The 20558-nt window shown below is 43.4% G+C and overlaps 1 protein-coding gene across 2 annotated transcripts; it reads left to right on the top strand.

Moving 5' to 3' along the window:
• Nucleotides 1-35: 35 nt before the first annotated feature.
• On the top strand, nt 36-19539 carry LOC143829671 (glycine N-acyltransferase-like protein 3). Of its 2 annotated transcripts, none has more exons than XM_077320917.1 (6): nt 36-397; nt 6128-6246; nt 12030-12137; nt 14589-14715; nt 16763-16883; nt 19033-19539. In XM_077320917.1, exons 2-6 carry the CDS (start codon nt 6169-6171, stop codon nt 19448-19450), a joined length of 852 nt encoding a protein of 283 aa, XP_077177032.1. In that variant the 5' UTR covers nt 36-397; nt 6128-6168; the 3' UTR covers nt 19451-19539. The 2 variants fall into 2 exon arrangements, with proteins under 2 accessions (XP_077177032.1, XP_077177031.1); XM_077320916.1 differs by lacking the exon at nt 36-397 and adding an exon at nt 4476-4921.
• The last annotated feature ends 1019 nt before the right edge of the window (nt 19540-20558 follow it).

The raw sequence follows: 20558 nt of genomic DNA, 5'->3' as shown, positions 1-20558 counted from the left end.
TCAATGTGGATAATTATATGACTCACATAATTTATGTTGGACTCCCCCTCCCCAAGATGTAACCAGATTGATTACTCCCTTACAGTGATGTTTAGTTCTCCAAACCCAAGATTTACGGGTGGATTCCTGGCTGTCTACAGGCTTCCCCTTGTACTCCGTCCCTTACATGGTCCCAAAGCTCCTGGGAATTATACTTTAAGCACATTTGTCAACATAGATCTATAGTGGACATATGGGGACAAGAGGACTTTGTAATGTGCAAATAGTCCTTCTAAGAAAGAGATGATGATGATAACAATAATTAATTTTTTTCTTCCGCCCTTCCCTGTATGGTTCAGGGCAGATAACACCAAATAGGAAGAAGAAGGATGAGGAGGAAGAAGAGGACGAGAAGGAGGTAGTGGGTCTTATATGCTGCTTTTTCTCTACCCAAAGGAGTCTCAAAGCAGCTTACAGTCGCCTTCCCTTTCCTCTCCGCACAACAGACACCCTGTGAGGTGGGTGAGGCTGAGAGATCCCAGATGTTACTTCTCAGTCAGAACAGCTTTAACAGTGCTGGGGTGAGCCCAAGGTCACCCAGCCCATTGCATGTGGAGGAGGAACAGGGAATCAAACCCGGCTCGCCAGAAAGGAAGTCTGTGCTCCTAAATACTACACCAAGCTGGCTTTCAGTACAGATTAATGTTTTTTTTTATTCCGCCCTTCCCTGGAAGGTTTAGAGAGGACATGATTGCTATCACTTAGAAGTGAGTAGGGAAAAGTTCCTGTTGGCTGCAGAGGATAAGACCCACAGTAATGGATTTAAACTATGCATTGAACGATATCAGCTAGATATCATGGGAAAAAAATCAGTCAGAGTAGTTCAGCAGTGGAATCGACTGCCTAAGGCTGTGGTGAGCTCCCCCTCATCAACAGTCTTTAGGTAGCGGCTGGGCAGATACTTATCCTAGATGTTATAGGCTGATCCTGCATTGAGCAGGGGGTTGGACTAGATGGCCTGTATGGCCCCTTTCCAATTCTATGGCCAGCCACAGGACCTCTGTCTTTGAAGAGCTGCAGAAGGGTAGGCTCAGAAAGTGTAAAATGCAAGCTTCCAAATAGTCAAATTAGAGAGGTTATATGTGCCATGACTTGTAAAGAACCTGATTTCAGTAAGAGTACTTGCTAAAAAAGAGATAGTGACATTATTTGGAGAAAGATGTTTTATCAAGCAAAGAGGGGAATTGATTGCAACTGATACAGCGCAGGAAGATTTGTATGCTTAAATACATCCTGACTATGGCATAGACCTCTTAGTCATAGAAATAATGATACTGCCCAACTTGAGAGCCAGAACCTGACCAAGAACATACAGGGAACCAAATGCAATACTGAAATATTCAAGAAGAAGAAGAAGAAGAAGAAGAAGAAGAAGAAGAAGAAGAAGAAGAAGAAGAAAGTTGGTTCTTATATGCTGCTTTTCTCTACTAGAAGGTGTCTCAAAGCAGCTTTCATTCACCTTCTCTTTCCCCACAACAGACACCCTGTGAGATAGGTGAGGCTGAGAGAGCCCTGATATCACTGCTCGGTCAGAACAGCTTTAACAGTGCTGTGGTGATCCCAAGGTCACCCAGCTGGCTGCATGTGGGGGAGTGCAGAATCAAACCCGCTATGCCAGATTAGGGGGCTTTACGCACCGGGATCTTTGTTGCAAATTGGTCACTGAATGAAAAATCGCCATTTAAAATAGTGGAATTCGTCGTTATGCATACCTGCCTTTGTAGTGGAATCCAGTTGCGTTTTGTAGCGTTTCCCACAGCTTCCGGTCTCGGCAGAAATCGCTAGAAAGGATGCGCTATTGCCGAGCTCGTCCCGCCCCTGGCCGTCAAGCAGCCAATGGGCAGCTGTTAGCATGCTCCCAAACAGCCCCTTTCCCTTTAAGAAAGGTTTTTTTTAAAAAAAAAAACAGACCCATTGTAACGAATCTGTGTAGATTCGTTGCAACGGAGAGACCCATCCAGCTGCCTAATGTGAGCTGTCGTTTGATCGTATGATCGTTGCCACGCTGCCTCGAGTGAAACCCCCCCCCCCCCTCACGGGCCCGATTTTCGGCTGAATGAATGTGTAAAAAAATAAAGGGAAAATACTTCAGCAAACGGGCTTTTCTGTGGTTTGTGCTTAGTGACTAAAGGTGAAGGACTGAAGCCAGGGAAGCCTCTAAACAGAAAGAGGCTCGCTGGTGCGTGTATCCCCGCTCGCTCGGAGAAAAAAAAATGGCGATCGCTTCGCCGGAAGTTTGGAGGACAGGCTCAGGAGGAGGGACTTTGAAGAAACCGCAACAATGTTAACGCACAGGTCTTTTTCGCTAGTGTTGCAGATTGGTTGCAAGAGTGTAGCGCTTTCCGGAGGGTGAATCCACTTTTTGGGATTCCCCTGAAAGCGCTACAAGGAAGCGCTTTTTGCAGATTGGTTTCAGGTGTGTGGCAGATTGTCTACGACGTCGTGCGTTATGGCAAATCAATAGCGTTTCCAATTGGCAACCATTGTGCGATTTTGAAGGCGTGCAAAAAGCCCCTAGAAGTTGGTGCTCCTAATCACTACACCAAGCCGGCTCTCTCACCAAGCTAGCTCTCTTGAATTCAAGCTAAAGGGACAAGACCTAGCTTCAGTAACAGCCATATGACAATGCAGATATAGTAACCTCTGGAGATAATTCATAGTGATGTATGTGGTCCACTAGAGACCCCTGTTGGGACAAATATATTCTAAACTTCATTGAAGATTTCTCCAAGTGATATCATTTAGATATTGGGGGGGGGGATCTTTACAGTCAGAGTAGTTCAGCAGTAGAATCAATTGCTCAAGGAGGTCCCCCTCACTTGCAGTCTTTAAGCAGCAGCTGGACAGATACATATTCTGGATGCTTTAGGTTGATCCTGCATTAATCAGGGGATGGACTGGATGGCCTCTTCCAACTCTATGATTCTAATCAAAGAGAAAAGCCAAGGACTGGAGAAGCTCAAAGCATATTTTACAATGGTAAGCAACATGTTCCAGGGAAAGCCACTGGCCATTTGCACAGACAATATGTGGGACATGACATGAAGCACTACTTGGCTAAAGAAGGAACAGAACTTTTGCTCACTGTTCCACATACTCCAAACAGAATGGCATAGCAGAATCGCCCCTAACTAAGATGTGCAGATGCATACGCTTAGATGCACAGCTGCCTGAAAAATACTGCTACCTACTTACAGAACAGGTTTCCCATCAAAGGTGCCAGAAGAGTGCTGCATGAACTATGGTATGGACACAAACCATAGTTTGAAGCACTTGCAGGTATTTGGGCCAAAAGGCTATGTGTGTTCCCAAAGAATCATAGAATCATAGAGTTGGAAGGAGCCATACAGGCTATCTAGTCCAACCCCCTGCTCAACGCAGGATCAGCCCTAAGCATCCTAAAGCATCTAAGAAAAGTGTGTATCCAACCTTTGCTTGAAGACTGCCAGTGAGTGGGAGCTCACCACCTCCTTAGGCAGCTTATTCCACTGCTGAACTACTCTGACTGTAAAAATCTTTTTCCTGATATCTAGCCTATATCGTTGTACTTGTAGTTTAAACCCATTACTGCGTGTCCTCTCCTCTGCAGCCAATGGAAACAGCATCCTGCCCTCCTCCAAATGACAACATTTCAAAGCATGAAACAAAGCAAGATGGACATGAGAACTGAGCAAGGCATTTTCATAGAATATGCCTTAGGATGTAAAGGATACAGGATTTTTAATCCAAGAACTGAAACTATAAAGACAAGTAACACAATCTACATTGATGAGAAGGAAAACTCTACAAATACAGAAATGGTAAATATCAAAGAATCCACACTGATGGAAGAAAACAGGATTCAGCAGCTAGAAGCAATGCAACAGAGCACCTTGAACTTTGCAGATGAAGCACCAAGAACCAGAAGGGAATGCAAAAGCTGAGGTCAGAAGATTATCTAGAACAAATAAGTGAATACCACTGAGAATACCACTGAGAAGACTCTTCACTCTAACCAAATCAGGGACTGCGACACTAGATCTTGAGAAAGGAGTGTTGAAATAAACAAGATCTGCAGAGTACATGGTTCTAAAGCATATGAGGAATATCCAGCAGAGGGCATTAGAGGATATTTGTATTAGCATACTTAGATCAAGAACTTTCTGCCGTTTTTCAAATTATCTCCACCTGTGTCCTGATTGGCTCTTTGGAGACTTCCTGTTCCTTTGAGCATACTTCCTCCCTGCTTGCCTCCAGAACAGACAGAATGAATGCGTAACAATAGTAAAACAGTTAGTTGGAACTCACTCTCTCACCTCTCTTTCTATAAACCACTTCCCCAAGGGAAGACAGTATATAAATACCTAAATAAATAAAATACAGTTGTTTCTCTTCTAAATAAAATTATTTTATTCTTTTATGTAGCTTGGTGCTTTGTGCAGGAGAAGAGGAAAGTATAAGAAAATAATTTCTGTCATTCATTTGTTGGGCTGGTGGTTGTATTCAACTTCAGAGATCAGTGCCCTTGGAGAAAGTGGCAGGTTTGGAGTATGGGCTCTATGGCACCTAGCCTTCCTCAGGCTCCTCCCTTAAATCTTCAGGAATCTACAGTATGCAACACTATCCCATCTGGGACCATAAAGAAGTCTTGCTCTAAGTTTGACTGAAGTTGTGGCTAGGAAAATATAAGACAGGATTATGTTTCATGCTCTATACCACTGAACTCCAGCAGATGAGCCAAGACATGATTATGTTAATGGTTAATTCTGTTAATATTTCCTCAGAAGCAAAAACTGTTTTTCAAACTGTCTGAAGGCTTCTTAGTAAAGCTGGCATTAGATATCCATACAGCATTGTGGTAGGAGGCTGCCTCCTTTTACTCCGAAGTAGATCTTCGTTCCAGGTGAGCAGCTTGAGACACCTAAAAAGTCAGCTTCATCTCTATGAAATGTTGTGGGGTTGGGCTTAGATTTTACTTTTCCTGGGCTATTCCAGTTTGCTCCCAGGCAAATGTGTAACTTGTAGCTAGACAAAGTGTCCCTCTATATTGGGGTGTGCATTTGCCTAGTCTGAGCTGAAAAAAATCTCAGCCATATAGAGATTTTGATTTTTTTAAAATTATTATTATCTGAAATAACTGAGCCTGAAACATCCCAAAAATATTCAGGAATTTTGGGAACCACCTGACAGCAGCAGGTAAAGTTCATTCAAAGAGCACTAGTCCCTTTAAATGCCTTTGAAGTGAACTCTCAGCATGGAAAAGGCATTTAAAGGGATCCCTCTGAAGTTTAAATACTCCCCCCCTCCATTGGAAACATTGGTTAATGAAGGAAACCTTTTGGGGGGCCCATAGAATTTAACCCCCAGTTCAATCTTTTTCAAAATGGGGGCAGGGGCTGAAGAGAGGCATCAGCAACTATGCTGCAAGTTTGGTGCCTGTACCTCAAAAACAGCCAATCCAGAGCCCAAATACCCTTGGATTGATTCTCTATCTTATGCTATGGCAGCCTTTCTCAACTTTTATCATTGGTAAACCCATGAAACACTCTTCAGGCTTTGAGAAACCCCAGAAGTGGTGCAATCATACAGAATATGGTTGGGAAGTATAGATTCTCTACCTCTTCCTACCCCCTTCAGGCCCATTGGTTATTTTGGGAGGAAAGGCATGGGTCAACATGAACATGTGGGCATATTGCACAGTAAATAACTTATTTTAAAAATTTATACACATTTAATTAAGTCCCGCCTATTCAAGAAACCTTTCCAGAACCATGAAGAAACCCCAGGGTTTCACAAAACCCTGACTGAGAAAGCCTGCCCTATGGGGATCATTATAATTTAATGGAGACAAAAAATTAAGCAGTCCCAAATATTTACCAAATCCCAATAGCCTATTAGTGCTAGGATTTAGGAATATTGGGGAATATCAATATTTTGGGGGTGGAATATATCCCAACCTGGGCAGGGGTCCACACTGTTGTTCTATACAGATAAATGCCTTCACGTGCCCAGTTTACAAGATTATAACAGACCCTGAAAACACTTTCAACTTCTCATTGAAGAGGTTGGACACTGATATGTTTCTATCTGTCTCCCTTTCTGCCCTAAGGTGCTTGCCCCCCTCCTGCCTTCACAGCTACCTGCTCAGCCATGATCATCCTTACCTGTCCATTCAAGTTGCAGCTACTAGAGGGTGTGCTGCGAAGAAGCCTACCTCAAGCACTTCCGGTAAGTTGTAACCGCAGAAATCACCTGTCTCTTCCTTTTTTAAATTACTCATAATGTAAGGTGACCAGATTTTAACATTTGGAAAGCGAGACACCATTGACCTGGGGGGTTCTTGATTAAAAATTTGATCTATATGGAGCAACAAAATTTGCATAGAACGCATAGAACGCAAAAATAGTATTGTAATATTTTGCAGCAGCACCCATAAAACTCCGCAGAATTTCTTTACTTTCACACTAAAATCTCCTGATTCAGGCACAGCCCTGACTGTGCTCCCTGCTTGCCATGTGTTTTGTGAATCCTGAGAAAACACGTGTTTCCCCCTTCCCCTGGGATGGAATTCACAGTAACCTGAAGTGGAACTCAAATGTCGCATTGGCTTCCTCCACTGTTTCCCTACCACAAAATGATGACCTTTGAGATCCGACCAATGCTGTGTCTCTGCCCACCCTCCTCCACTCCTCACTATTTTTTTTAATTGAACAGGATGTTACATCAAAGTAGCACCAGCAGGACACACATATATACCGCCTTCCTGTCTCTCTCTCCAGCAAGGCTGAATATTCTTTCTCAATTTCATGAAGAGAAATCCAGGTGTGGTCAGTATCAGGCAGGGAGGCTCCCAATATTATTAATTTCATTCCACAGCCACCTGTTGCTTTCTCAAAGTACAACTCTCCCCCCCCCCCAAAAAAAACCCTCCTCTTTGTTTTATAACATAGGAGTGACCTAACATAATGACTAGGTTTAAATAATAATAATAACATGCACTATATAGGGGGAAGGGAAGAGGAAATCAATGACACAGGATGCCTGCCTGAAGTGGCACACTTATAATAAAGGTGCAAATAGGCACCAGTTTGCGCAAGCTGTCTTTTCATTTGCATCGCTCTGGGGAAAGCGGGGGTGGGGGGATAAGCATTTGGGCACTTTGCCCATGGGAGCGGGAGGGAGAGAAGGAGGGAAGTTGACAATGGAGCAAGACACGAGAACAAGTAGGGGGACTTCAGGGTACAGAGGAGAGCGACGAGGATGATCTGGGGCCAAGGGACCAAGCCCTATGAAGATAGGTTGAGGGACTTGGGAATGTTCAACCTGGAGAAAAGGAGGTTGAGAGGGGACATGATAGCCCTCTTTAAGTATTTGAAAGGTTGTCACTTGGAGGAGGGCAGGATGCTGTTCCCGTTGGCTGCAGAGGAAAGGACATGCAGTAATGGGTTTAAACTACAAGTACAACAATATAGGCTAGATATCAGGAAGACGTTTTTCACAGTCAGAGTAGTTCAGCAGTGGAATAGGCTGCCTAAGGAGGTGGTGAGCTCCCCCTCACTGGCAGTCTTCAAGCAAAGGTTGGATACACACTTTTCTTGGATGCTTGTATGGCCCCTTCCAACTCTATGATTCTTTAATTCTGTGATTCTATGATTCTATGACCAACAATTTCCAACATTTCGCAAGTGTGTTACATTGAACTAGTGTTCTTGCATGTGTACCAAACAAAAAAAGGGGAAGGGGGCAGGACTGGCCACCCATACCTCCGAGAAAAGCATGGGAGGTGGGACCGGCCACTGGACCCTCCGAAGAAAATGTGATTGGCATGATGCAAAACCAATCCTCATTGCCGTTCAGTGATGACTTATGCAGAGAACTGCAGAAAAAGCCTGAGTTTCTTCTGCTCACCCTAAGACCTCCTGGGATAGCCTCTTAAAAGAGACAGAACACAACAGGTGACACCTGAAAGCAGATTTGTGTTGCAAACTAGCTCAATTAATGCTGTCTTCAGTTTCAGAAGTATGAGAAAAAGGCACCTGGAAGCAAAAAAGATGGTCGCAAATGTGATGGCTATTTTAAAACAAGTTTTGTAGAAGTAGAATTCATACAGTTTAATTTGTTTATCATCTCCACTGAGAAAACAGAAATCCCATTTTTTCCAGAATAGTTGCTTATATTAGACCTTAGTTATCTGTTTTCGTCTCTGTATTAATTGAACTAAAACTACATTACAATAGAAAACCAAATGAGAGGTGTGATACCTGCCCTGAGGACTTCCTGCATTGTTTTACATGTTTTAAAAAACCTTGTACCAATAGAATTTCTTCATTTTCTTTTAGTTTTGGTAGAAGGTAGAAGACTTGCCAGAACATTCCCCCATTTGGGGGAATATTCCCTATAAAGCAAATTGCTATTTTAAGGGGTGTTTTAGACTGTGGAAAATGGCTGAGAAGAATTGTTTAAATTAATACTTACTATACTTCCAAAGCCCTAATTCAATTCAAAACCCTGTTTCTACTTTTAATTCTAAAAAAAAAACAAATCTCATTCATCTCATCTAGTTCAACCTTTAGAAGTCCATTGGATGTTTTCCTTACATTGTACATTGCTTATGGATCATCCACAGTTAGCCAAGATAAAAATTGGTAGTCATACAACTACATTATCATTTCAGGTTGCTCTCAGTAACCTTTAATTGGCAGGTCTGTGGTACAGTCATGCCACAGGCAAATGGAAACCTTTGCTTTTGTTGTTGTTGTTATGTGCGAAGTCGTGTCCGACCCATCGCGACCCCATGGACAATGATCCTCCAGGCCTTCCTGTCCTCTACCATTCCCCGGAGTCCATTTAAGTTTGCACCTACTGCTTCAGTGACTCCATCCATCCACCTCATTCTCTGTCGTCCCCTTCTTCTTTTGCCCTCGATCTCTCCCAGCATTAGGCTCTTCTCCAGGGAGTCCTTCCTTCTCATGAGGTGGCCAAAATATTTGAGTTTCATCTTCAGGATCTGGCCTTCTAAAGAGCAGTCAGGGCTGATCTCCTCTAGGACTGACTGGTTTGTTCGCCTTGCAGTCCAAGGGACTCGCAAGAGTCTTCTCCAGCACCAGAGTTCAAAAGCCTCAATTCTTTGACGCTCGGCCTTCCTTATGGTCCAACTTTCGCAGCCATACATTGCAACTGGGAAGACCATAGCCTTGACTAAACGCACTTTTGTTGGCAGGGTGATGTCTCTGCTTTTTAGGATGCTGTCTAGATTTGCCATAGCTTTCCTCCCCAGGAGCAAGCGTCTTTTAATTTCTTTGCTGCAGTCCCCATCTGCAGTGATCTTGGAGCCCAGGAAAATAAAATCTGTCACTATCTCCATTTCTTCCCCTTCTATTTGCCAGGAATTGAGAGGGCCGGATGCCATGATCTTTGTTTTCTTGATGTTGAGTTTCAAGCCAACTTTGGCACTCTCCTCCTTCACCCGCATCAACAGGCTCTTTAGTTCCTCTTCACTTTCTGCCATTAGAGTGGTATCATCTGCATATCTGAGGTTGTTGATATTTCTCCCTGCAATCTTGATCCCAATTTGTGACTCCTCTAATCCCGCATTTCTCATGATGTGCTCTGCATACAAGTTAAATAGGCAAGGCGACAGTATACAGCCTTGCCGAACTCCTTTCTCAATTTTGAACCAGTCAGTGATTCCATGTTCAGTTCTCACTGTTGCTTCTTGACCTGCATATAAATTTCTCAAGAGACAAATAAGATGCTCTGGTATTCCCATCTCTTTAAGAACTTGCCACAATTTGTTGTGCTCCACACAATCAAAGGCTTTAGCATAGTCAATGAAGCAGAAGTAGACGTTCTTCTGGTACTCCCTAGCTTTCTCCATGATCCAGCGTATGTTGGCAATTTGATCTCTAGTTCCTCTGCCTCTTCGAAATCCTGCCTGTACTTCTGGAAGTTCTCGGTCCACATATTGCTGGAGCCTAGCTTGTAGGATTTTGAGCATAACTTTGCTAGCATGAGAAATTAGTGCGATGGTGCGGTAGTTGGAACATTCTTTGGCATTGCCCTTCTTTGGGATTGGAATGTAAACTGACCTTTTCCAATCCTGTGGCCATTGTTGAGTTTTCCAAATTTGCTGGCATATTGAGTGTAGCACTTTTACTGCATCGTCCTTTAAGATTTTGAATAGTTCAACTGGAATGCTGTCACTACCACTAGCTTTATTGTTGCTCAGACTTCCTAAGGCCCATTTGACTTCACATTCCAGGATGTCTGGCTCCAGGTCAGTAACTACCCCATTGTGGTCATCAGGGATGTTAAGCTCGCTCTTGTATAGTTCTTCTGTATAATTTTGCCACCTTTGTTTGATCTCTTCTGCTTCTGTGAGGTCCCTACCATTTTGGTCCCTTATCATACCCATCTTTGCATGAAACGTTCTCTTCATATCTCCAATTTTCTTGAAAAGATCTCTGGTCCTCCCCATTCTATTGTTTTCTTCTATTTGTTTGCACTGTTCATTTAAGAAGGCATTCTTATCTCTTCTAGCTTTTCTCTGGAATTCTGCATTCAATTGGGTGTATCTTTCTCTTTCTCCCTTGCCTTTCACTTCCCTTCTCTCCTTAGCTATTTGTAAAGCTTCCTCAGACAGCCATTTTGATTTCTTGCATTTCTTTTTCTTTGGGATGGTTTTAGTTGCTACCTCTTGTACAATGTTGCGAACCTCCGTCCATAGTTCTTCAGGCACTCTGTCTATCAGATCTAATTCCTTAAATCTATTTGTCACCTCCACTGTGTATTCGTCAGGGATATGATTTAGTTCATACCTGAGTGGCCTAGTGCTTTTCCCTACTTTCTTCAATTTAAGCCTAAATTTTGCAACAAGAAGCTCATGATCTGAACCACAATCAGCTCCTGGTCTTGTTTTTATTGACTGGATAGAACTTTTCCATCTTTGGCTGCAGAGCACATAGTCAATCTGATTTCTGTGTTGACCGTCTGGTGATGTCCATGTGTAGAGTCGTCTCTTGGGTTGCTGGAAAAGAGTGTTTGCTATGACCATTGTATTCTCTTGACAAAATTCTACCAGCCTGTGCCCTGCTTCATTTTGTACTCCAAGGCCAAACTTGCCTGTTATCCCGGTTATCTTTTGGCTTCCTACTTTAGCATTCCAATCCCCCATGATGATAAGCACATCATTTTTGGGCGTTGCTTCTAGAAGGTGTTGTAGGGCTTCATAGAACTGATCAACTTCATCCTCTTCAGCAGCAGTGGTTGGGGCGTAGACCTGGATCACTGTGATGTTGAATGGTTTGCCTTGGATTCGAACTGAGATCATTCTGTCATTTTGGGGATTGTATCCCAAGACTGCTTTTCCTACTCTCTTATTGATTATGAATGCTACTCCATTTCTTCTGCGAGATTCTTGTCCACAGTAGTATACCTGATGGTCATCTGAATTAAATTCACCCATTCCTGTCCATTTTAGTTCACTGATTCCTAAAATGTCGATGTTCAGTCTTCTCATTTCTTGTTTAACCACGTCCAGCTTGCCTTGATTCATGGATCTGACGTTCCAGGTTCCTATGGAATAAAAATCTTTACAGCATCGGACTGTCTTTTCGCCACCAGTTACTTCCACAACTGAGCGTCCTTTCGGCTTTGGCCCAGCCGCTTCATTCATTCTGGCGCTACTCGTACTAGCCGTCTGCTCATCCCCAGTAGCATATTGGACACCTTCCCACCTGAGGGGCTCATCTTCCAGCGTCATATCGTTATGCCTATTGGAACTGTCCATAGAGTTTTCATGGCAAAGATACTGGAGTGGTTTGCCATTGCCTTCTCCAGTGGATCACCTTTTGTCAGAGCTCTCAGCTATGACCTGTCCATCTTGGGTGGCCCTGCACGGCATAGCTCATAGCTTCACTGAACTACGCAAGCCCCCTTGCCACAACAAGGCAGCGATCCTTGAAGGGGGAAACCTTTGCTATAGAGGATCATAACACTGGTTTTCATTGCAGGTCTATGGTACAGTGATGCACATCAACCGCGGAAACCCAGCTCAGCATGAAGTGGTGGTGGATTCTTGGCCAGAATTTAAGGCTGTTCTTACCCGCCCATGTAAGGAGGTAGGAAATATAGAACTAGCAAATTCTCTACAAACCCAAGAGGCTGGCAGCTGAGGTGATAAATCCAAACTATAACTTCTTCCAAATGGGCATTTTTCTCTATGTTTGTTTCCAAACTGGAGCCTGATTTTTTGACACATCCATTCAACATCATTGTGTGCTTAATGCTGAACGTGGACTTTGGTATGTGGATTCAAAAAACAGACACACTAGTGCTGGGTACAGACTGGGGAGATGTTTGTACAAACCTGGGCCAGCCACTAGATTTACATACACACAAAAATTGTTTTAATTTTTGAAAACATTAAAAATGTTTATGTATTTAGAAAAAAAATGGTGACCCTGCCAGGCAGAGCTAGGCTTGCTCCATAGACAACCTCACCCAGAAGAATCATTCAAATCCTCTTCATGGCACAACATCCACATCAGAAACCAATGGCTACCTTATACCAGTGTGTAACACAGAGCTGTTCAATCAGGCCTATGGTTGAGGCCTTAAGATAACATCAAAATACTGCTGGGCTCCCTGCCCAAAATTGCCCATTCAAATTGTGGAAAATTCCATCTATGACCTGCATAGTTCCTTCCTTAGAATTATTTATTGTCTTAAATAATGATAAAATGTATTTTAAACTGATTGGATTTAAATCCTAAACTTATAATATTATATAATTGTATTTTAAATTGTTTAAATTGCCTTAAGCCTACAGGGATGGACAGTATTTTAAACATAAAACTAACTAAATAAATCTTGAAAGAAATGTTTTCTTCTATAAGAAAAATATTTCACTGAGACCTTCTGAGGCTACATTGTGAGATTTTGGTGACCATTTGGGCGGTGGTTGGTAAACCTTCCGAATTAACATTGCAAGGATTCCAAGCTTCAGTTAGCATCTGTGTGGGAGAAGGGGAGATCAACTTTAAAAGGTAGGAAGGTAAAGCCAGAGAGATGAAGAATTGAAAACGTTAAATGAAAAGGAAAAGCAGATATGGAAGGAGTAAGAAAAAAAAATGATTGAGTGAGAATAAGTGTATAAGTAGGACAAATCCTGCTAGATGAGAATCAGATGAATTATATGAAAATGAAGGTGAAGGTGAAGGTATCCCCTGTGCAAGCACCGGGTCATGTCTGACCCTTGGGGTGACGCCCTCTAGCATTTTCATGGCAGACTCAATACGGGGTGGTTTGCCAGTGCCTTCCCCAGTCATTACCGTTTACCCCCAGCAAGCTGGGTACTCATTTTACCGACCTCGGAAGGATGGAAGGCTGAGTCAACCTTGAGCTGACGGCTGGGATTGAACTCCCAGCCTCATGGGCAAAGCTTCAGACTGTATGTCTGCTGCCTTACCACTCTGCGCCACAAGAGGCTCTGATATGAAAACATGTGATGAGTTTTCTGCACGCTTTCTTCTATGCACCACTATTTCTCTTGTGTCCCACCATAGAGGGTGGGGGGTGTTAAGGGATAAGCTAAATGAGGAGCATGAGGTGACAAAAAAAATGCAAAGAGGGAGTGGGGATATGAACCTCCCAAATTAGTCTTTAGGAGTCCATCACTTTTTCAAGTCTACTTTTACATGACCATTTTGGGAAGAACACATCACGCATTGGTGTGCCATCTGGATGGAAACATAAGCATTTTCAAAGATTTATCTCAAACTCTGTACCATTTTTTCCCCTCTTAGGTTTTGCAACCACTGTTTTCCCCTGCTGTACCACCAATGGGCTTTTGGGGGGGCTTAAAAAAAAACAATAATTGCTATAGCACTATACCACTTACTGTTTTAAAAAAAATCCTGATAAACCTTCAAATGGCACTATGAGGGGATACAGGGGAAACAGTGATAGATAGAGGAATGGATGCAGAAAACTCCGGCCTGGGTGCTGTATTGCTGATCTGAATGCCTCTGCAATAAAAGGAGCATGGAGTACCTTTGCCGTGTCGGAGCAATGTCTCTCTCAAGACTGAGCATTTGCTATCCTTTTAGACATGGAATTTGCTCCCTGAAGGTGGTCCTCTCACTATGTTTCATGATATAGCCATTTGGATTTACTGTCTATTTCTTTCAAGACTAGTCTCGTATGTTAGTTTCACAGATATAACAACTCTCCCAATTTATTATATGTTTCTGATTTGTTTTCTCTTTCTTCTTTCCCCATACTGGTCTTTCATTTTGATATTGTCTCCCAATGGAATTGGCTTCACCTATAGTCCATTTACTTAGCATCATCAGCTGGGCTCTTTGTCTGCCCTGAGTACTAGAAGAGCTGTTTACCCAAACTAGAGGCATTTTCTGTGGCTCAGTCTGTGGTTCTGTTGTCCCTCGTTCCGTTTTTACTGTCTCTTGCATCATTATCCTCACCCCTCACCCCTCACCAAGCCCATCCACATTGTCTTCCTCTTGCCAATGTCCTCATTTCACTGTGCAGTGATGTGTCTTCTCCTGTAGGTAGTGAAAGACAAGTGGGACTTCTATGCCAACTTGCATGCCACTTTCTATAGAGACGTAGATGCTTGTCAAGCAATGCTGGAAAATGCAGAAGTCATTGACTGGAGCAAGGCCTTTCAGCTGCAAGGTGAGTTCCCGTTAGCCCATAAACCATCAAGAAGAGGAGTTGGTTCTTATATGCCGCTTTTCTCTACCTGAAGGAGTCTCAGAGCAGCTTATAATCACCTTCCTTTTCTCTCCCCACAACAGACACCCTGTGAGATTGCTGAGGCCGAGAGAGCCCTGATATCACTGCTCAGTCAGAACAGCTTTATCAGTGCCATGGCGAGCCTAAGGTCACTCAGCTGGCTGCATGTGGGGGAGTGCAGAATCAAACCCGGTTTACCAGATTACAAATCCTAACCACTACACTAAACTGGCATAGACCGGATAATCCTTGAGTAAATGTAAATCACTGGCTTCCCTTTTCTCTGAAGCCATTTGTAGATTACATGTTTATTAAAATGAAAGATAATCTTTTCAAATTATCTACATTGTAGCTATCTTGGTGTAGTTTTTAAGAGTGGCAGCTCCTTATCTGGCAAGTTGGGTTTGATTCCCTGTTTCTGCACATGCAGCCAGCTGGGTGACTTTGGGCTCAACACAGCACTGATAAAGCTGTTCTGACCAAGCAGTGATATCAGGGTTCTCTCAGCCTACCCGCCTCACAGGGTGTTTGTTGTGGGGAGAGGAAAAGGAAGGCGACTGTAAGCCGCTTTGAGACTCCTGGTAGAGTCTCAAAGCGGCAAATAAAACCCATCTCTTTTTCATCATCTTTGAACTAGGGAATATTACGCTAATTCAGCCCACCCTGACATCTAGATGTGTCACTTTTTATTAAACTTTACATCTCCCTTTTTGTTTAGAAAGCTAGCCCGATCTTGTTAGATCTCAGAAGCTAAGCGGGGTCGGCCCTGGCTAGTATTTGGATGGGAGACCTCTAAGGCAGTGGTCCACAACCTTTTTTAGGCTGCGGACCAGTGGGGGGAGGGCGATCCAGCCGTCGCACCTGCGTGGCAGCCCATGCGCAAACACGTATGTGCGGCAGGTCCGCGCATGTGCGTTTGCGCATGCGCGGACGCAAACGTGCACACGCAACAAATTTGCATGTGCGCACTTGCACTGCAGGTCCACGCATGCACATTTGCACCATGCGCGGCTGCAAACGCACATGCGCTGACCTGCCACGCATGCACATTTGCACCAGCTGCCATGCTTCCCTCTCCCCCCCTCCCACAAAAAGAAGCTTGCCGGGCCGCAAACTAATCAGCTGCTTTGGCGGCCGATTTGCTTGCAGCCTAGGAAGTTTCTCACTGCGGGGTGGGCTGGAAGAGGGAGCCACGGCCCGGTGGTTGGGGACCACTGCTCTGGGTTGTAAGGCAAATGCAGGCAATGGAAATCACCTCTGAATATCTGTTGCCTTCAAAAACCTAGAAGGTGGCCATAAGTCAGCTTTGGGCACCTTTCACCACCCAAAGCATTGCATAGACATTATTTAGCCTCTGCTCACAGACTGTTTTAAGAGTTACATTCACTAGACAAAGATGGAGATTGGAGAGCCAGTGCTGTATAGTGTTTAGAGTGCTGGACCAGGATCCAGGAGACTCAGGTGTGAATCCCCCACTGCCATGGAATCCATTCAGTCTCCTACTCTCAACCTAGCCTATTGCACACGGCCGATGTTAAGGGGTGAGTGTCTAATTCTTGATACTGAGGAAATTGTGGCCCAATTGTGTGGTGATGGCCACTGGTCCAGGTCCACTTGCATGGTTGCTTAGCAACAGTCATTGAGGAAGGTGGTTGCTTAAAGCAGCAGGCATTCTTTTAATCATTTCCAGATTTTTTTAAACCACCAATGTTTTTTTTTTCCAGATTGCAGATTTTTCAGAAAACCTGAGGCCATCTTCAGGTTTGTAGAAAGATCTGTCTTGCCCATTCAGAACTCCAGTTACTGGATTTAAATATCTAAATGTAAACCGCCCTGAGCCTCCAGGGAGGGCGGTATATAAGTATGATAAATAATAATAAATAAAGATTTGGCTATTAGAATAGATTATATCCATAACTCAGAAAATATAATCCCTCACTATTGCCCCCCTTGAGTTGCTCTCTCATAACATTCTTGCTCCATGCAGGCATCCAAGATGGGATGTATGAAGTAGCCAAGGGTATTGCAGAAGCAAGACATGTCCACCTGAAACCATACCTCTACCAGACATGTCTACATCCAGGTCCACCTGCCTCCTGTCAGAGCCGGTCAGTAACTATGTTCCCTCCCCTGAAATATTCATTGGTACCGTAATAAGAACCTTTTGTTTTTTGGAGCTCTGTGGCTGATTAAGAGGTATCTAGCAACCCTGTAGCTGAATCCTAAGTGCTGCTCAAAGTACCATTTGGAGGAGGAAGCAGGATATAAATTTGATGATTATTATTAATAGAAATTGTTTTTATACCCCACTTTTCACTACCTGAAGGAATCTCAAAGCAGCTTACAGTTACCTTCCTTTCTTCTCTCCACAACAGACTTCCTGTGAGGTAGGTGAGGCTGAGAGAGCCCTGACAAAGCTGCTCTGTGAGAACAGTTCTAACAAGACTGTGACTAGTCCAAGGTCACCCAACTGGCTGCATGTGGAGGAGTGAGGAATCAAACCCAGCCCTCCAGATAAGAGGCCACCACGTTTAACCACCAAGCTGGGTCAAAAGTATGTCTGCAGCTCCTGTCTAACCCTATGTATGTGAAAGAATACATGGAGGATAATAAAGGCTTCGATATTAATGGAATCTGAGTCATTCAGAATGTAAGCCACACTACAGTGCTGTATCCATTCACTGAACATTCTGGTTGAGTATTGCACGAGTTGTAATATTTATATCTTAAGCCTCAACAACCCTAAATTCAATAGGCACGTTAAACTTCCTTTAAGGAAATAGCTAACTTGGATAATCAGAACTTTATGGCATATTTTGTTCTCATATAGTTTTTCCTTTCTCTCAATCCACTGGATTCCCAGAGGGGTTACCATCCTCCAGGTGAGGCCTGGAGTTCTGCCAGAATTACTGTTGACCTGCAGATTACAAAGACCTGTTCCCTTGGTGGCTTGGTGGCTTTAGAACAGGCTTTCTCAACCAGGGTTTCATGAAACCTTGGAGTTTCTTGACAACCGTGGAGGGGTTTCCTCAATGGGTGGGAGTTAATTTTTTATATATTTTTAAATTTGTTAAACATTTATCAAGGATATGACCATATGTCAACCTGCTCTTCCTCCTCCCAAAATGGCCAATGATAGGCTTAAGTAGGTGGGAAGAGGAGGGACTCTTGGTGGGATGTACACAGCTATGCTTCCCAACTGTATTCTGCTCAATCAGATCACTTCTTGGGTTTGTCAAAGTCTGAAGAATGTTTCAGGAGCTTCTCAATGGTAAAAAAGGTGAGAAAGGAGGCTTTAGAAGTTACTATCTATGGGATCACATGCCTGCCTTTCTCCCTGCTCTCCTCAAACTCTGCCCTCCCCCAATTATATGATCTGATTTTTTTTAAAGAGAGGGAATCCTTTGTCTTCAAAGTGAAATAAAATGATAATTCTCCCAATCCACAGAGTAAGAACAATAATTGTTCAGGAATTATACAGCTACCTTGAGTATTCAATAAATAATTAAACTGATAAGGGATTAGACCAGCCTTTCTCATTTTTTTAAAAATCATTGAGTAACCCCTGAAACATTCTTCAGGCTTTGAGAAACTCCAGAAATGGTGCAATCATGCAGAATTTGGTTGTGAAGCACAGCAGTGTACACGCTCACCTGGGGCCCCTCTTCTTCCCACCCCCTCCAGGCCATCATTGGCCATTTTGGGTGGGGTGGGGGTTGGGTCAACAACCGTATATGGGCATATCACCTGATAAATGTTTAACAATTTTTAAAAACACATATAAAAATTAATTAACTCCCATGGCTGAGGAAGCCTGGAACAGACCATAGAAAAAGGGAGCAAAATGGACAGGCATGGTAGCCCAGAGAATACTCAACAGCACCTTGACAGGATGGTGCTGTAATAATGTTTTAAGGAACAAACATAACCTCCAAATTGGTGTGAATAAAACACAGAAGGCACTAAAAATAACATATTTTCAACAATGGCATTTGGATCCTCCATAAAAGCAGAAGGAACAAATGATGACCATTCCAAAGTAAGCAACCCCCTAAAAATTCATTCTTCTTACTGTCTCTAGCTTACCCAGGATCCTTTCTATATAATTTTGAATCTCCTGAATTGGTGTGTGTAAAAAATGACAGAAAACATTTTTCTTTCTTTATTTGGGGTGTGTGTGTTGATTTATAATTTAATTTTGTGTTCAAACCCTTCAGTTCCCTCAGTAATAACCCTTTGCCTGCTCTTGTGTTTCAGTCTGAAAAGTGACTTCCACTTTAGTGTCCTCAACCCGTCTCATGCACCCATTCTCAACAATGCCTGGGACTTTGGAGGCAACACTCGAAGCCTGCGCTATCTGGAGCACCTGATCCGTTACTTCCCTAACTCCTGCCTCATGAACAAAGGAGGGCAGCTGGTATCCTGGAGCCTAAGTGACCCATTTGCTTGCATGGCGCATGGCTATACCTTCTCTCAGTACCGAGGACAGGGCTGCATACAAGCTGTGATACAGTCAATATCTAAAAAACTTCATGCTAGTGGCTTCCCAGTGTATTGTGGTGTCCTGCCAGAGAACCAGTCTTCCAAGCAGGCACTGAAGCATCAGGGCTTCCGTATCCTCCTTGAGATATATTACATGCTTATTGTAACACCAGTTATTAACCTCAAAGAATAGGAGACGTACTCTTTCATTTGCATAATCAGGCTTCTTTAGGCAGGGTGAAAAACTTGAGGCATAGTAGGTAAGAGCTGCAGCTTTTCAAAAACCCATTCTGAATATTAAACTGATTATTAAAAACAGTTGATTGATTTTCTCTTTTATACCTCATAACTGCGATACATGTGCTGAGAAATAAGGCAAAATAGAAGGGAGTGTATGTCTTCACCTACTCCTTTCCTTAAATGGTGTCTCTGCCATGACCAACCCCTAACAGGACATCCAGCTCCACAAGTACTAGGGATCAGTTATTTCGCAATATAGTAGCCAAGGAATGGACATGTCTGCTTAAGATGGTTTCAGCCCAACAGTTACCCATTCATGATGTGTCCTGCTTTAGACACAGCATCTCTAGAGTTCTCTATACCTTTGGCCACATAATTGACCATCTCCTTCCACATGTTCCCCGGAATCAACAGCTACCTGTTGGCTGTTCCACCAGTTAGGTGGCCCATCTGGCATTGAGCAGAGCCCAGGCCTTCTCCATCATGGCTCTGGATCGGTGGAATGGGCTCCCTGAAGAGTCGGGGGGGGGGATTTCCTCTCCTCAGAGATATTCAGGGGAGGGGAGTCTGCTGCCTTCGCTGTACCCTCCACTGGCCAGCCATGGTTTCGTGTGGACGTTTGCTGCTTGTGCAGCATGTGGGGAGGGGAAGACGAGGCAGGGAGACTGTGCTATACTGTACTGTGTGGAGGGTGGGGGGATAAAAGCATGGTTCGCTATCATGCTATTGCAGGCAGGAGGCATCCTGCCATTTTGGCCACTGTGCAGAAGGGCTCAGGGAGATCATTACAAAGGCATTTTAAGGGATTGAGATCCCTTTAAATGCACTTTAACTGCACCTATTCAGCAGTCATTTCAGATAGCTGAAAAAACATCAAAAGCTCTACCAGGCTGAAATAATACCTAAAAAATACCAATAAAGTATTTTGGGGGTATTTTTCTCTCTCGGGTGAACCGAATGCACAGCTCTAGTTCTAAGCTGCCTTGAGTTCCTATAGTATAGAAAGTATAGTATAGAAAACATTCTTTAAATGTTTTAAAGAAATTAATAAATAACCTAAG

Source organism: Paroedura picta, chromosome 2, assembly GCF_049243985.1.
Source record: "Paroedura picta isolate Pp20150507F chromosome 2, Ppicta_v3.0, whole genome shotgun sequence".
NCBI lineage: Eukaryota > Metazoa > Chordata > Lepidosauria > Squamata > Gekkonidae > Paroedura > Paroedura picta.
The sequence above is the reverse complement of the archived record's forward strand: the minus strand, read 5'-3'. Positions and strand labels throughout refer to the sequence as shown.

Bases quoted from the DNA above. Each gene is read 5' to 3' on its own strand.
- LOC143829671 (XM_077320917.1), top strand. From the start codon at position 6,169: ATGATCATCCTTACCTGTCCATTCAAGTTGCAGCTACTAGAGGGTGTG. The intron at 6,247-12,029 runs GTAAGTTGTAAC...TTTTCATTGCAG, and splicing joins GCCTACCTCAAGCACTTCCG to GTCTATGGTACAGTGATGCA. The intron at 14,716-16,762 runs GTGAGTTCCCGT...TGCTCCATGCAG, and splicing joins CAAGGCCTTTCAGCTGCAAG to GCATCCAAGATGGGATGTAT.